General features: G+C 44.7%; 1 protein-coding gene across 1 annotated transcript; it reads right to left on the bottom strand.

Moving 5' to 3' along the window:
* Positions 1 to 1,603: 1,603 nt before the first annotated feature.
* Positions 1,604 to 17,382, bottom strand: LOC147901711 (uncharacterized). Its single transcript, XM_087374357.1, has 2 exons — positions 15,283 to 17,382; positions 1,604 to 2,669 (listed from the first exon to the last, which is right to left on the bottom strand). The coding sequence occupies exon 1, from the start codon at positions 17,380 to 17,382 to the stop codon at positions 15,289 to 15,291; it is 2,094 nt and encodes a 697-aa protein (XP_087230483.1). The 3' UTR covers positions 1,604 to 2,669; positions 15,283 to 15,288.
* Between the last annotated feature and the right edge of the window lie 286 nt (positions 17,383 to 17,668).

Below are 17,668 nucleotides of genomic sequence, written 5' to 3' on the forward strand. Positions count from 1 at the left end.
ATGCCCAAAACTTATCCTCTAAAATACAACACAATGTGCAATTTCTATGTCACGATAGTCACTCATAAGATTGAAAACCATAAACTCCATCACGCATAGCAAGGAGTAGCTACTATGACATCCCCACTGACATCATCAATGCCCAACAGTGGGTGCAGACCATAGTCTAAAGACATGCTCTCACACAAACCCACACATACTTAAGCATCCATTTATACAAAGGTCTTCATACTAGGTTTCTATTAGTAGTTTCTATTAGCACTCCGACAGACTCAGCTATGACAAAGGCTAGCACTTAAGGAGAAGGCTACAATGAACATACTTTTACCCTACTAGATAGTCAAATTTCTATAAGAGGACCTCAACAAGAAGGGAACAATCTTCACAAACCTCCATGAAGGTTGGATTTCTCATGAAAGAGAATGATTCCCTCATTAAATCTCAAATGTTTACACACGAACATGCACATGAATAATAGAAAATACAACCAAAAAGTAATATATCTATACATGAGATGCCAAGTTCACTAAATCATATAGTGGAATATGGATTCCCAAGGAAAAGAAAATTCTTCATGAGCGATCCAAAATCTCGAGGAACATCTTAATAGAAGATTTATAGCAAAATCTCTAGCCACAAAATTACTATGTTCAAAAATGAGTTCCATTGCACATCACCATGTACGCAAGCCTCTAAACAAGAGGCTACTAGGGTGATGATAAAACCCCTAACTCCACTCATCACACAACCACATCCCATGAAACTTTGACTATAAAATTAATGCATCCAAGGAAAATTCACTCGTTACACGCTTGAACCTCTATATCCCTTAGTGTATGATCTTAAGAAATCCATAGACTTTTGGTAATACTATACATATGCGCATGTCATTGAATCTTTGATTAGAAAAAAATTCTGCTAAAACTTTCATTTGAAAGAACTCCATTTCCATACATGCACAAGTTGGCACAAAAGTAGAATTTTGGGATACTCATAACAATGCTAAGCGACACAAGCATTGTATTTAGGCCCTTTAACTACACTTGGTACTCCATCTACCTTAGCAACTTGTTTCAGCTTTTAAAAGCATCAACAAGAGATTCAAAAATATTCAAGCTCAATGCATCTCCTACTTACTAGAAGTTAATTATTTCCAAGTTCTCCTCACAATTATGCGGTACATGTACTCCACGCAATGTCAAACACACTTAAAAGGAATTTATAGAAAACTTTCTTGTATGGAATCTAAGTTTCACCACAAGCCTGAGTACATCTGGACACATCTATTCTACTAGCATGAGAAGGAGAAATGTTCAATCTATGCCAAGAAATATGTGTAGAACACCTTGCAAGCAATCTTTAATTTGGCCTCATATTCAAGAAGATAAGGCAAAGGCTAACATTAGCTCTTCTTTCATTGCCTAACGTTAGCTCTTTCTGAAAAATTTGTCAATTTCATACCTCTCCCTACCTACAAGAGGAATTAGGAGTGGCTTTAAATAATGCCGAACCCAATAGCAAAGGATAGATATAACCATTTGTCCAATTCGAGGCAGGGGCCAAACATGGGCATCGTGGGATTGAATAAAACACTATGGACACTTTAAGGTGGATCAGTTGAACATATCAATGTGGCTCATCTTCCCTTTGGAACAAACTTTTGACTTCGCTGTTCACATGTCCATTCCAAAAGACTACGGTGGCTGATCCCACCATGACTACAGTTACCTTCTCTAGAATTGGTCTCAAGCCTTTAGATAAAACTTTTCTCTCCCACATCATTGCATTAGAGCAATGCAAAAAGTTCTTCATTTTAACTTCATGAGCCTTGAATAATTGACCCTTTATACAAGGTGGATATAGACATTGCTGCAAAACCTAAGTGACTTGTGAAAGTTTTCCAATAACAACCATGATTAGCTATCAGGTCCTTTTAAGTTCTATCATCAACCTTCTCATAGATTGACCACATCGTTCCTCAAGCCCTTAATAGATTGAAAAATCATCACAATCAATAAAGGGGAGGATAGAATAATGAACCTACTCACTGGAAAGAAGATTAATGATCGGATAGGAAGGCCTTGTACAGCACACTCATTTATGGCATAAGACAAAATCCACATTGCTTTCTATTCTTTCCTTTGAAATAAAGTATAAAGACACTAGCCATTTATTTGCAGGTACTTGGTTGAACAGAAAAAATAAACCAATAGCAAGAACATTCGCACACAGCCTCAGATACTTACAGTGCCTTGCAGCCTGAGGTGACAAATGCTCTCAACGATGGTAAGCAGCAAGCAGCAAGAGAGGGGCTTCATCTTTAGCGATGGTACAGTATTTATTTACATTATGTAGAGTAACAACCTTAATAGAGATAGAGCTTCTTCTAGGAAGCTGAAATGTATCAACTAAATAGCTGTAGGACCAGACATATTCTATGAAGGAAGCCCAAAAAAGTCAAATCAGAATTTGATCGGGAACACAATGGAGAAAGAAATGTTACCCTTGATTTTCCAGTAGCCAGCAAAGTTGCTCTTCCTTTGGACAAGGAGGTCTACTTCCAATGTGAGACAAATCTTTCACCACGGCAAATTTCTACAAGCTTGAGCAAAATCTGTCCACCAATCCCAGCGATGGCAAGTATCCCCTAAAAGAGTATGACTAGCGACCTGTCGTTTCCAACCCATGCGTATGTCCAAATTCATTATTCAAGTCACACTGTTTTAGTTCCATATATCCAGAAGCTCTTTCATGCACACCCTCTTTTAACCAAGAATCACAGTCTATACAGAGCCTTTCCATGCGCAGAATTATGCGGTTAACGAGTGGAAATCCATGACATGCAAAAGCAAACCAAACAGCATTTTGTAATATCTCCCAATGCCTACCATGTCTCTCAAGCATGCATGCATATACAGTCAAGAAAATGCCCAAAATCACCCTGCAAAAACACAGAACTGTGCAATGTTAACCTCATGATACACTCACAAGGTTAAAACCCATAAACTCCATCATGCATAGCAGGGACAAGCTCCTCTTATGTCCCACGAATGCTGTTAATGCCCAATGATGGGTGCAAACCACTGTATAAACATATGCCATGCATGCGCACACACACGTGCTAGCATGCAGAGTCCTTCATACTGCAGTAGTCTCTATAATAACTCCCAACGTGAAAGGCAGACTCAGTCAGAATGAAGGTTAGCACTAAAGAGAAGGCTAATCAAAAAGTAGGCCACAATCATGAAGAAGACGAGCATTTCATTTTATCTATCGACATCAACCAAATTTAAGTTAGAAATGAACCACACACGGTATCCACAGCAGAAGACTGAACAGAGCGTCCCAGGAATTTACACAGACGTGTTTTGACCACAGAATCCAAAAACTGTGTGTACTCAACATACATGTGTATGTGAGCCAGTAAAGAGACAATGCTCCACAAGAGATAAGAACCAACCAAAATTATATTTCTGTCCAATAGGACACAACACAAAGAAGTCCAGAGTCCCACCAAATCGTTGTCCTCTGTCCTTACCCCAACAGGTGTTGTCCTACTACCTCCATGGCACTTCTAGATCGCTGAGCCCGCGTGCTCCTTGCCGAGCTTCTGTAGACTTAGTCACCGTGCCTGATCCCCACATCTTGCTGCCCTAATTGTCAACCTAGGTGTGCAGCCCCTACCAACCTATGTCTGCAGCTCTTCAGCCTCCACTGGATCCCCTTGATGGTGGCCCAAATATGCTGCCCGCTGCTCCATCTGCTGCCTGAACTGCTGCTATGGTGAATATCTTGATCCTTGAACCTTAGTGTCATGGGAGACAGCCAAGGGTGCAACCCTCCCTTGGGCTCTGTCTGCAATAGACAGTTCCCTTGGTCGTCCTACATGTAGGCCCCAAGCCTTGCTATTCCACTACTCCAGTCTGCTCCTGAAGGCTGCTCACAATCCGACCAGCAGCCCTTTATTGGCTGACTTCTGCAGCCCTAAAACCGACCAGCAGAGCCAACCAGCAACCTGGTTGGCTTCCTCTGCTTGGCCTATAAGCAGGCCTTGATGGCCCTGCCTGGCCACGTGGCTGACTGCCACAGGCCCAGGCCGATGTTCCAACAATTAATGATCACTGCATTCCAAGAATACTTGAGGGATTTTTTAGAAGTATTCTTAGATGACCTGTGTGCCTCTATATGAGGCCTTTCCTGGCCCAGATCTGGCGTGCCATATCCTGCAGCCTGTTCGCCTTCCTCCAGGGCATGTTCTAGTCCTAAATCTGGTCCACCTTCTGCTCCATAAAGGCGCCTATCTTCCCTGTCCAATCCGCATTTTTTCTGACTGTTTCCAACCCCTGGAGTCTCTCCAACAGCTCTGTACAGCCTCTGCAAGTAGCCCGTACATGTTAGAAATGACCCAACAGAGGGTACACACAGCGGAAGACTGATAGTAATGCCTAGGAGCTCACACAGTGTGCGTGTGGGTGTGGAATCACAAACTTCTTTACTTAATGTGCATCACATAGATGTGCAGACTCATCAATAGACAATGAACCAGCCAGATATAGAAGACACCAAAACTAATATATTTCCCTCCAAAGCTATGGACACAATACAAAAGAGATAGATCTAGAGTCCCACCAATGGTGTGGTCCTCTGATCTTACCACAAGGTCCTTCTCCTATCTACCGGCTATCTCTAGACTCGAGCCCGCATGCTCCACCTCGAGCATCTATAGACTTTCCATCTAGTGTGTTCTTCTCCACCTTACTACCTGTGAGTCAGCCTAGGTGGGCAGCCCCTGCCAAGCTTTGTCTGCAGCACACAGGTCCCCTTGGTCCTCCTGAATGTAGGCCCCAAGATAGCTGTTCCACTGCTCCAACCTGCATGTGAATGGCTGCTCCAGAAGATGATGATCTCAGCAACCTTCTGTTAAATTACACGGCACAGCAGAACAGAAACTGAACAAAGAATAGAGAGTACACAGCAAACTGGAGAGGAACAAACTTTTCCTTCAATATTGATGTAGTACAGATGATGGCTCCATCCACCCGTGCGCTCCCACAGTGGAGCTTAGATGGCGATCTAGACAAATACTAGGTGAAGTTCTACTAGTTGGAAGATCTGATCTGATCTGACCTGATTTGATACAATGGATTGGGGAGGTCGCCTCTTTATAGCTAAGAGGACGGTAGTCGGATCAACATAGTCAGTGGAGTCGACCAGTCGACCTAGTCGGTGGAGCCGACCATTCAACCTAGTCGGTGGAGCCGACCAGTCGTCCATGGAATATTCAAGAAACATTTCCTATACCGTCACCTCGGAGGCTCCCGCTCTCGAACCCCCACCAAGGGGGCCGCTGGCCCCCAGGCCCCAGCAAGAATAAGGAGCTCCCACACAATCACCTTTCTACCATCAACAGTCTCATTGATAAATCTCATCTGACATGCAAGTCAGGATCCATCCAGTGTCCCGGGCTCACACATGGCTTCTCCTCATGTGGAGGCCTTACAACTTGAGCACCTTGGACCACTGGTGGTTACTAGGAGGGTGGGGCATTGAGCATATCTAACACCCCTCCTCAATGTCGACCCGTAGGTGAACTACCTTCTCAGCCCAATGCCGAGTCTCTAAAGATGACCCTGAAGCTGATCCTTCCCGAGTGCCTTGGTGAAGATATATGCTCCATTTTGCTCTGTTGGACAGTAGACCAATTCCACTATCCCGTCCTCGATCAAATCACGCACATAGTGATACTGAATCTCTATATGTTTTGTGCGCACATGAAACACTGGATTTTAGCAATGGCCATGCAACTTTGATTGTCGCACCTCAGCACAGTTGCCTCATCCTCTTGCACTCCCATGTGCCATAAGACCCTCCTCAGATCCAAGAGAAGATATCTGAACCTAAAGGGAAACAATACCCAGAAACTGATGTCCTGGAATCAACATCTCCAACCCAATCTGAATCACAATGACCAACCAAAGAAGTGCCCGTACCGTAGGTGATGCCATAATCAAGAGTGCCCTTCACATACCTGAGCACCCGCATCCTTGCATTCCAATGATTCTCCCGAGCCTTATTGGAGAACCTGCTCAAAACACCAACAGCAAAACTGATATCCGGCCTAGTGTTGCACAAATAGATGAGACTGCCGACCAACTTCCTGTACCTCCCGATGTCTGCTGGTGGTGAGGCATCCTCCATAGACAACCTCGCATTTACCTCCATAGGTGTAGCTATCTCCTTGCACTCAAACATACCAAATACCTTCAAGATCTCCCTTGCATATTTTTACTGAGAGATGAAGATCTTGCCTGACTCTTGCCAGACTTCAATCCCCAAACAGTAGTGCATCAAGCCTAAGTCTGTCATCTCAAACTCCGTGCTCAACGCCTTTCTAGTCTGATGGATCATGTCTTCATAGTCACCTGTAATAAGTAGATCATCCACATATAGAACAATAATAGCAATTTTTCCACCTTTCCTGTACACATACAAGTTAGCATCTGAGGCACATCTTTTGAAGTTTAATTTATGAAAGAATTTGTCTATCCATTGATACCATGCTCTTGGGACCTGTTTCAGCCTGTACAGAGCCTTCTTTAGCTTACATACCTTGTTCTCAAAATGAGGGGCCTCAAACCCAAGTGACTGAGCCACGTACACCTCCTCCTTGAGGTCACCATTCAAGAATGCTGATTTAACATCCATTTAATAAACTGGCCACTTGTAAATGGTTTCTGATTGAAACCATACGTTAGACCTACTGATCCAAGCATAATGCCTATCAATATAGTGCAATCCCACAGCTTTGAAAGAGTGGAGATCAACATGTTTGAAGTATATTGCCATCCTAGAATCAAGCTCACCCTACAGAAGCTCGATACTTTTTATGAGCAGCCACCGATAGTACTGTGCGAATAGTGGTCATTCTAACAGTCGGAGCGAAAGATTCCTCAAAATCAAACCCTTCAACCTGCGAAAATCCTTATGCAACCAATCTGGCTTTGTACTTTTCCAAAGTCCATCGACCTTGTACTTTACCTTCCAAACCCACTTGGTGCCAATAACCTTTCTGTTAGATGGTCGATCTACCAGCTCCCAAGTTTCATTCTTCATGATGATGTCATATTCTACTTGCATAGCATTTTTTCAATCTCGGTCTGCAAGTGCTTCCTTCAAACTCGCAGGCTCCTTTACTTCTGCAAAAACCTCAACCATCAAGACATAGTCACAAGAAAGAAACGCGTTTCGAGAAACGTTTCGAGATTTTGACAGACGTTTTGTCAAGAAACGTGTAAAGTTAGTGTATTTTATATAAATAATAAAAATAGTGTATTTTTTATTTTAAAAAATTCAAAAAAACTTTCATGTTTCTTAGAAACGTTTCTGGCAAAAACATTTCTTCACGTTTCTACTGCTAGAAACGCATTTTCTGGTGACAAAGCATCAAGGCCATATTGACTATGTGAGCAGAGGCCCTCCTTTGCTCCTCGATTCTCTGAGACCGCCTTGGTCCATTTGCATGCTGCTCAACAGACATAGGCATCTGATTATCATGGTCGTAGAGCTGTCTTACCCATCGCGACAATGGCTTTTCCGGTTATACCGTCATCATCTGATATTTCCTCCTCCTTTATAGCTCTTGGGACAGGTCCATAGTGAATTACCTCTTCGCTTGATGATAAAGTGAAAGAGGTCTTCTCTGCCTCCACTGCATGCGGCTGCTCTCTAAACACTACACCGCGGCTCGCTATGATCTTCTTTGCCTGTTGGTCATACAACTTATAGGATCACAATAGCCTATGAAGATACATTTGGTGCTTTTTGGTTGTAGCTTGTTTCTCTTTGTCTGGTACATGCGCATAGCATTCACACCCAAACGTTCTGAAGTGGGAGACAGATGGCTTCTTACCGCTGTAAGCCTCATGTGGTGTTTTACCTTTGAGTGTCTTTGTATAGCTGCGATTAAGGATGTAAACCGCAGTATTGACAGCCTCAGCCCAAAAGTGGTTTGGCAATCCAACACCTTTCAACATACACCTCCCCATCTCCACCGTGGTCCACATTCGACGTTCAACAACCGAATTTCTCTCCTTCACCGACAGTGTGAGGCCCAAGAGAGTGGCTTCTGGCTGCTCCTGTCTGCTCCTGAACTTGCTGGATGCTGGATGTTAAATGAGGCCAAGAGCCTCTGCTTTTATAGGGCTCAAGGCCCCCTTGAACCAACCGACCAGCCAGCCCTAAATGGGCCAACTGGCTAGCATGCATTCGACTTTCTTTGTTAGTTAAACATTTGTTTGCCTTGGATTTGGGACAGATTGATGTAGTCCTAGGATGTGACTAGGTGAACATATTTGGGAGACTTTTGTATGGATATGCACGCCATGAGTCTCCACTTCTCATGCAAAGGCAAGGCAATGATGTTTCAGAGCATACAAACCTGAAATGCAACATATTGCAGAAAGGCAACCAGCCAAACAAAGTGCCTCATATGCATTAATAGTTAATTGAGCCAAACATGGTTAGTATTCCCCTCGTCGAAGATCTTAACATGAAGCAAAGACAATCAGATTTTACTGAATTGTGTGTCTCATTGATTGGTTCCTAATAGGAATGACGGTCATGCCATAAATTTGGAGCCTAGAAGCAAGCAAATTAACCCGTACCGTCTCCATAAATTGGAAAGGGAAGAAGTATCATAGCAAATGAATGAGCTGCTTAAGAAGAACTTCATCTCTTACAAGTGCTTTTGGTAAAAACGAATGATGTCGCATCCATCGCCGTCTTTGGCACTAGTTTGATAATAGCTTGACCTCAAATCTATCTTTGTGAAAGTATTGAGCAAGCTTGGCTTCATCCAACAAGACCTCAACCCTGGGGATTAGGAACGTGTTCTTAACTATGGCATTGTTAAGATCTCTGCCATCAATGCACATGAGCATAAGACAGCCTTTCACAAGGAAAGAGCTATGTATGACTTCAAAGTAATGCCCTCTGGATTGGCTAATGCGCCAGCCATTTTTAATTCATTAATGAATGAAATGTTGTAGGACTTCTTTTTTATTTGTGATGGTTCCATCTACAGCAAGAGTAAGGCTAATAGGGCTAGATATGGCAGCAAGAAGAGCTGCCATGTGGGCAGCAGTTGGGCTGCCACACAGGCAGCATGTGACCTGCCATGTGGACAACAAGGCTGCATCAACAGAGAGCTGAAGACGGGCTGCAACAGAGGCTGAAAGATTTGCATGTTGAAAAAGCTAATCGTGTATATCTAGCTCAAATCCTAGCTTCTGGTACCAAGGTGCTGCCCATTAGTGCTGCAACTGAGGACACACTTTGTTGCCCGATTTGCTGCTCAATCCTGCTGCGCCTTTCAATGGATTGGCTTGGGAAGAAGCTTCAAAACTCGTGTGCACCCTTTCTTCCTATGTGATCTGCTGAGTGCTCAATGGTTGAGCTCTTCACAATGGCTAAGGGTTGCTGGTCTTGCTGATGCTATTGCTGCACCCTGCTGGAACGTCTATCTCCACCTTCTCTAGTACACAGCTGCACTTCTGGAGGCTCAAACAAATCCTGGATTCTCCGCCTTGCTCCTGCCCCTCACTGCTCTCTCAAGTGCCCTTGTGCTCTGGCATGTACTTCCAGCCTGCAGAGGGAATGCTTATGTGCCTGCCCAATGGGGCTTTTTATAGCGCTGAAAGCACCCTGAAACTGGCCAACTGCCAGTCTTCTCATAGTCAATATAGACGCCATTCACAGAGATGATGTGTCCAAGGTATGTGAGTTCCTGTTTCAAAAATTCACATTTGCTCTCTTTCACAAAGAGCTGCTCTTTTCAAAGTACGGACAACACTATCCGTGAATGGCATCCATGCTCTAAAAGAGTCTTGCTGTAAATCAAGGTGTCATCGAGAAAGACCACACTTTCCAATATATGGACGAAATAGATGGTTCATCATCTACTGGACATTTACCGGCGAATTAGTGAATCTCGTACGAAATTCGACATAGTAGACGTCTTTCTCACATATCCTTATGTGATAGTAGCTTGTTCTCAAATCGATCTTCCCACCTACTAACATGAAGCGGTAACCTGTAGTGGAATGCTGCGTGTCCCAATCTCCAGCCCAATCCAAATCACAAAGTCCTCCGAACTGGAGCAATAAGTGATCCCGTATCCGGAGGTTCAATTAAGGTACATTAAAACCCTAAACCTGCCTTCATGTGATCCTCCCTCGGTTTGGATGAGAACTGACAAAGAACTCCAACTGCAAAAGCTATATCAGGTCTGATGTTAGTCAAGTACAACAAAGCACCAACCATTCTCTGGTAGATTGCTGCATCAACAAGCTGAGGCGTGTTCTAATTGCTCACCTTCAGTTTGACCTCCAATGGGGTTGGTGCTGCCTTGCAATTTTGCATGTAAAACCTTTTTAAGGCCTCCCTGCAGTACTTTTCTTGACAAATGAATATGCTGTCATCTTTCTGCCATATTTCAATCCCAAGAAAGTACATTTAGGGGCGTCAACATTTGGAGCCAATCGGTGTCCTTGTTTCTGAGTAGGAGCGCTCTAGCTCCTCTGTGATTGAATCTGTGGTGCATAATTATTTGTCAAATTACTGTGTATGCTGTAATTAAGTGGATCCTACCACCCTTTACCTTGTTGAGGCTGGTTTCAACTGCTCATCCGAGGGCACTAGAGCAAGCAGATCTAGGCAGCAGCAAGGTGCAAAGATGTTAGAAATCGGCCAACAGAGGGTACACCCAGGAGCTCACACAGTGTGGTGGTGTGGGTGGAATCACAAACTTCTTTACTTAATGTGCTTCACATAGATGTGTTTGTAGATCCAAAGTCCCACCAGGATGCAGTCCTCTGATCTTACCAAAAGGTTCTCCTACTATCTGCCGGGTACCTCTAGATCTCTGAACCCACGTGCTCCACCTCGAGCGTATGTAGACTCTCTGTCCAAATATCTCAGCCCCTTGCTGCCTTGGTAGACAGCCTAGGTTTCAGCCCTTTGTAGAACTAAGTCTGCAGCACCCTGACCCCTCTTGTCCTCCCTGTATGTAGGCCCAAGAGTGGATCACCTGCTGCTCCCTTCTGCTGCTGGAAGGCTGCACTGCTGGATGCAAAATGAGGCCCCAAAGGGACCCTTTTATAGGGGCAGATGCCCCCTCAAAGCCCACTGACCAGCAGGCCTACTGGCCGACTTTGCTGCCCCCCAAAAACCGACTAGGGCTCTTCCTTTTAGGCCTTTTTCAGGCCCTGATTGGCCTACTTGCTGACTGGCCTGGTTGGTTTTGGGCTGCTGCCAGGCCCCAAGGGAGGCCTATATAACGCCCCTCCCTTGGGCAGTTCCAAGGCCAGGTGGCTCCTGCCATGGCCACCACCCCTGCTCTCTTATCTGCTGCAGCCCGTGTCCATTCAAGGCGCCTCCAGTCTGGCCTTCTCCAGCCCTGTTCAGCCACGTGTGCACCGGGCCGCACAATGTCGCCACCTGTCCCAGGACTTATCCACGCTGCTGTCATGTTGTTCCAGTTTGCTGTGAGGTGCTGCCCATGTGGCAGCCCCCTCTCTCTCTCTCTTCTCTGGGCAGATCTTGCCCTAGGTCTACCTCCCCTATTCTCTCCTCATTTGGGGGCTTACAGATGGGGAGGTGACCTTTCCAACAAAGACTCCATCCATTGGACCAGCCCTCAGATGTGCTTCCAAGCACAAGAGCAGGTGGAGCCAAGACCCGAGTTTTGTACACACCTGAGCGCACTGTACCAAAGATTTCCACAAATTGGTCCAGCCATCTAAACACCAAAAGCTTAAGGTGATCGATGTCCTCCAGTCCTTCCAATTTATGGAAATGTCTTTTACCAAGGCTAGGATTCAAACACAGTAACTGGTTCTCTCTAGAAATGTGGATTGTATTTCCGGCATGGTTTACATTTCTATATATATGTGCACATCTCGAGTAGGATCTAGAGTTCTCAAGTGTGATCTTGTTGATGATTCATTTTTCGGCTGCATGTTCCAACATGGTAGGAAGCTAGGACTTGAGCAAGAAGTACGTGCTCAGATATTTTCTAATACATTTATGTAACTGTCAACTATCATCATGATATTTTGACAAGTCCATGGGGCCACTTGGCCCTGTAGATGGACTACTGAGATTCCTTCCTCACGTTGATGGAAATCTGCATGAGTTGCTTCATTAAAGAGATCCATGATCACAGGACTAAGCACACCCTTGCCACTACATGATCATTCATCCCCTAAGATCAAACAAGGCAAGAAAAATTCATTTTGAGTATCTTATACGAAGTTTTACTTGCCTAGTCTTCTCAAGATATTCAAAAGTTTATCACTAAGGTTATGGAATGATTTTGGTGCAGCAAGCACGACCGTAAGGCTCAGATATTTTCTAATACATTTATGTAACTTGACTTATTGTCAACTATCATCGTGATATTTTGACAAGTCCATGGGACCATTTGGCCCTGTAGATGGACTGCTGAGATTCCTTCCTCACGTTGATGGAAATCCGCATGAGTTGCTTCATTAAAGAGATCCACAATCACAGGACTAAGCACACCCTTGCCATTAGGAGGATCATTCATCCCCTAAGATCAAACAAGGCAAGAAAATTTCCTTTTGAGTATCTTATATGAAGTTTTACTTGCCTAGTCTTCTCGGGATATTCAAAAGTTTATCACTAAGGTTATGGAATGATTTTGGTGCACCAAGCCCGACTGTAAGGCTCTCTGCCTTCTCAAAAGCAATTGCCCAAGCTTCATGGGGGTTTGAGCATTCTTGATCTTCACACTCATTTGCTCACCCGCAAGGCCACGCTCTTGCCCACCTTTTTGGAGCAGCACCAGCCTTGGATCCTCATGTTGTCTTGTTTACTTACCTCCTTGCGTACGGATGCTTTTCGCCATTTGGTTCTGGCGAGGATGTCATCACAAAAGAACAGCATAATTTGGAATGCAATATCCTGTACATCAGTAACCTGAAAAGTGGCCAGCACATAAGCAAACGCAAAGAGCATCACCTTGAACTCATCCAAGCCTCTTTTTGTGCAGAAAGTTGTCCAATGCTCATCACCCTCTTTCACCTAGTATCCTGACCAATCTATCTTGAAACAGATGCATATATTCTTGCAATGGTTCCATCTGCAATAAAGCACAAAATTGTGCCAAATATTGCTCCAAAATGAGGATATACAAATGTAGAGACAATCACAGTCTTAAACTCACAACTGCAAGGTCAGTCGGTGAAAACCCCCCATATGCTGCCATTATCTGTGAGCATATTCCTGAAGTACATCCCCCCATAAAGGATCCTTTCCTTTTCCTCCTTGGGATAGAAGCAGAAGTATTCTTCTAGCCATTCCTCAAACTCACTTTTTCCTTTCCATGCAAGATCCACAGAGCTCTACTTTTGTTGGCTATTCAAACACGTGGACATTTAGTACGACATTCTAGGCCCATTGAATTTCAGTTATTGAGACCATGGAACACCCTTGATATATTATAAAAGCTAAAACTATGCTTAAAAGCTCCTCAGGAAGTTTACATGGCATCCACTAGTAGTTTCACACAAGTGCCAGTCACGATATCAACATACATCTTTATTTGTTTGACATTGGAATGGATGATCAGTGCATTAGGGGGGGAATCAACCTCAATTTCATAAATTGTACTTTTTGTACGCTTCATCTGTAGGATAGTTTCCCAACTGCCGAAACCTCTTGCAGGCATATGTCTTTAACTATATCCTTTCCTTAAAATCGCATAGAGATGGAGAGCCACTCATGTTTCCAACATTCATATATTTGGTTTTGCTGTCAGATATGGAAAGTAGCTCCTGGTCATTATTCAACATTCGTGTTTCCCAGGCTTATTCAGGTAGCCTCTCAATGTCTGTTACAAAATGCTATCTTTACACTGAGAATACTTTGGCTCTCATGTTCAACTAAGTTCCATAGAGATGGAGAGCCACACCTGATTGTCAGCCTTATTTTCCAACATTCATATATTTGGTTTTGCTGTCAGCAATGGAAATAGCTGCTGGTCATTATTCAACATTTGTGTTTCCCAGGCTTATTCAGGTAGCCTCTGACGGGTCAATGTCTCTTACAAATTATTATGGGAATTCTTTGGCTCTTATGTTCAACTGAGTTGCAACTTAACTTTAGCAACCAAGGTTATGTAACATCCGGTTACATCATTAAATTTTTGACATTTTCGTTTGGATCATTGAGATGCAACATAGTTTGGGCACATCCTTTGTGGGTGTTTCCTTGTTTCAAGACTGAGTTACCATGGTCACCACTTTTAAGTCAAACAGCTCTCAACATTCAGTGGTGGGCATTGACCGATTAGGGTTAGAGTTAGGGTTAGTTATGAATCCCTCAACGCTCCTTGATGGGTTAGGGTTAGGGTTAGGGTTAGTGTATGTCTTGAATCCCTCAATGAGCAATTGGAGCTGTTTAAAGGCTCGGGAATTGTACAAGAAACTTCCCTCCCCTCTCGGAAAAATACCCTCACATATGTTCATGGTTTAACGTGCAAAGAGATCAAGCGTGAAATCTAGCTTGCATACATGACAGAGTATGTATGCATAGAAAATGAAATCCAAGATATTGTATTCGTGCATTCAGTTATGTACTATCACAGTCAGCAATTCATAATCAAAACAGTGCACTGCAAACAGTTCAAAGAGGCTAGAACAGCAGAATGTTAAGAGCTGAAAATTGAGTAAATGAAAGGTTCCTCAAGTTTCAGTTCCAACTTTCCAGTTTCTATAGCAAAATGAAAACCTAGTGTATGAACTACCCTCCAAGATCCTTCAGAGACCTCACCTAGGGCCCCCTTTAAACTTTGCTTGAGCAGGAAAACGCATTGTGTTTGCAACTATGACTGAAATAGGTGCAAAGCCTGTGGTCTCTTGACACAAAACCCACACCAAAACCATGTTTCAGCCCTAGATCATCTTCTGCACTCATCCCAAGCTCATAAGTGAATGCCACTTGCAAAGAGCATTGGTGCTGCATGCTCATCCCCTCATCTGCAGCAGCCCCAAAACTTTTGGGCCGAATGTAAAGCTAACGTTTCAAAAACTTCCAATGCCACAGGGAAAAAACAATTAATATTTATGTGACGTACCGAACTTCTGGCACAGAAATCTTTCACAACTTCAATATATTGCTTTTCATGAAAATATACAAAGCAAGAAGCAGTGATCTAAATCTCTCTCCTCTCTGAACATCAACTCAGCTGTTAGAGCATACCTTAGATTATAGATGCCTGCCAGTTGGCCCACTAGCAAAAGTAGGGGTTCTCAAAGTCACAGTCGGGGCAGAGATGAATGGGGATAGGCCCATACTACCTCCGAAAGGCTGTTTGCCTGCTGAGAGTCCCATGGGCAGTCCCTTTATAATTTCTTGATGCCATGTCTGACCGTCTGCATGTCCATGTGTGGCCTGTGACAGAGTTTTCAGCACAGCTTTGCTTATATTCTCAGAGCACGTCCTTTTCGAGGTATGTTCTACTGCTGAGCTTTCTTTCATGTCTTCCTGCTTGGAGTTTTCTGCTTGGATGTTAGAACCTATGCTTAAACCAGTTGACCCAGCTTCACCTTTCAAGTTGATTTCTTTACCACCTAAGTTTTGCGGTAGGAAATCAGGCCTATTAGCATCGCCCTGCTTCCCAGACTCCTTGAACCCAATCTGTACTCCTTTCAACTTCACCTCTTCCAACTGTTTCTCTACAATGATATCAAACTCTTTCTTGTCATCCTCGCTGTCCCTCTCAGAGTATTTATCGTGCATATCATTAGCACACTCAACAAATAAGTTCTTCCCTAATTCTTTCTTGCTGGAATTCCCAGTTATACCTACTTTTCCCTCTCTAAGAACTGGTGCACTTTGATTCACAGTATGTTCTTCATTCACAACCTTACATTTTACAGCCCAGTCTTCAGAATTTGAATTAAAGTAGGTTTGCTCATTGCAATAAACGCTCTCATCTTTTGATGCTGGGGTGGACTTCCGAATGCTTTCACCGTCACGGTAACTAGACAAGAAGTGACCATCATTAACGAATTTCTTACGTGGTTTCTTCTCATTTTTAGCACCTGAGCGCCCCAAGTCACCCTTCTTGAGACGCGATCCATGGTCGGCATGACCATGATCATCATAAAAAACGTGTTCAGGAAACCTTCCCCCTTGAAGCGAACTATCACAGGGCATGGTGTCGGTTATAGTACTCATTGATTTTAATTTCACATCTGCCTCTACACAACGACTTCGGGGACTATCAAAGCTCTGTCTTGAAGTCTTGACTACTTGATCGTCGACATCTTTCAAGGAAGAGGAGCGACGCCTTCGGTGCCGCAGCTTCCCATGAAAATGTCTTTGCCTCGGAGATAGAGACGTCTCATCCTCCTTTGGATGCGGCAGAGGGGCTACACTACGAGAGATTCTCGGGGAGCTATTCATAGCGCGATGTAGCTGACGGGCTAATTCCTCGTCGTCGACAGGAGCAGGAATCCGTGAAACCCTCATAGATTGAACTTCGTTCCTCAACTCAAACTCCCTGCTTTTCTGTTTCTCACCAGAAATGCTAACCTTGGGATGTCGTCGAATTAAGCTCCTCCGAGGTTTCCAAGCCTCATCAGAAGCAGCTATGGCTACTGCTTCCAGGGCGGCCTTCGCAACTGCAGCTGCCTTCGCGGCAACTGCGGCCTTGTCTGCTGCGATCGCCTTGGCCTCGGCTGCAGTCTTCGCAGCCTTCGCTGCAGTTAATTTAGCCGCAGCAGCCATCTCGGAGTGGGAGAGAGTTTCCTTCTTCAGATGAGCGGCGGTTGACGCCAAATTGGAGCAGAGGACAGGCTTGCTACCTTTGGTTTTTTTGGGCAGTTTAGATTCCCGATGCTTGCGAGATTCAGTTGTCATTTGCGGCAGCTTCTTCACGGGAGCACGAGAATCGCCTACTAGAGAATTGCTCCTCGGGCGTTTGGATCCGCCTCCACTCCTATCAGAATCCGAATTCTCATCTGCATTGCTCCCACCTGCCAGCACAATCGCGGCCGCGGCTGCATCCTCAAGGGAGCATTCACCACCCAGCGGGCAAGCGGAGGCCTGCTCGACCAACTTGGCGCCACCGAGATCAACCTCGAGCTTAACCTCATCCATGAGATCTGCGCAGGGGGCACCGGTGGAGTGCCAGGCACCAGCATAGGAAGGGGGAGGGGAGGAGGAGAGCCAGCCATTCTGTTTCAAGCCAGCGAGGAGGCGTTTACGGGGGGGGAGGGAGGCACCGGGGGGGGGGAGGCAAGGGAGGGAGGGGGGGGGAGGGGAAGGGGGGAGGGATCTAGGATCATCAGGCATGGTGGGAGAGGAGGCGGGGGGGCGAGGAAGGGGGGGGGAGGGATCAAGGGGAGGCCATGGCTATGGAGGGATGAAGAGGGGGATGGCGATGGCGTCTGCTGCTTGGCTATGGCGATGCTTCTGCTGGTGCTTGGCTATGGCTATGGAGGCTGGCTATGGCGCTTGCTGCTGCTGCAGCTGATGAAGAAGAAGATGATGAAGATGATGAAGAAGATGATCATTTCACGTGGAAACAAAAACCTCCCTTAATCCTTCTTAATCCTCCCCCTAACCTTCTTCTTATCCG

The sequence above is a fragment of the Dipteris shenzhenensis genome, chromosome 5 (genome assembly GCF_047967505.1).
Source record: "Dipteris shenzhenensis isolate YYH24624 ecotype China chromosome 5, Dip_SZ_1.0, whole genome shotgun sequence".
Lineage (NCBI taxonomy): Eukaryota > Viridiplantae > Streptophyta > Polypodiopsida > Gleicheniales > Dipteridaceae > Dipteris > Dipteris shenzhenensis.

Excerpts from the sequence above, each read along its gene's own strand:
- LOC147901711 (XM_087374357.1), bottom strand. The coding sequence starts at position 17,382 with ATGCCTGATGATCCTAGATCCCTCCCCCCTTCCCCTCCCCCCCCCTCC.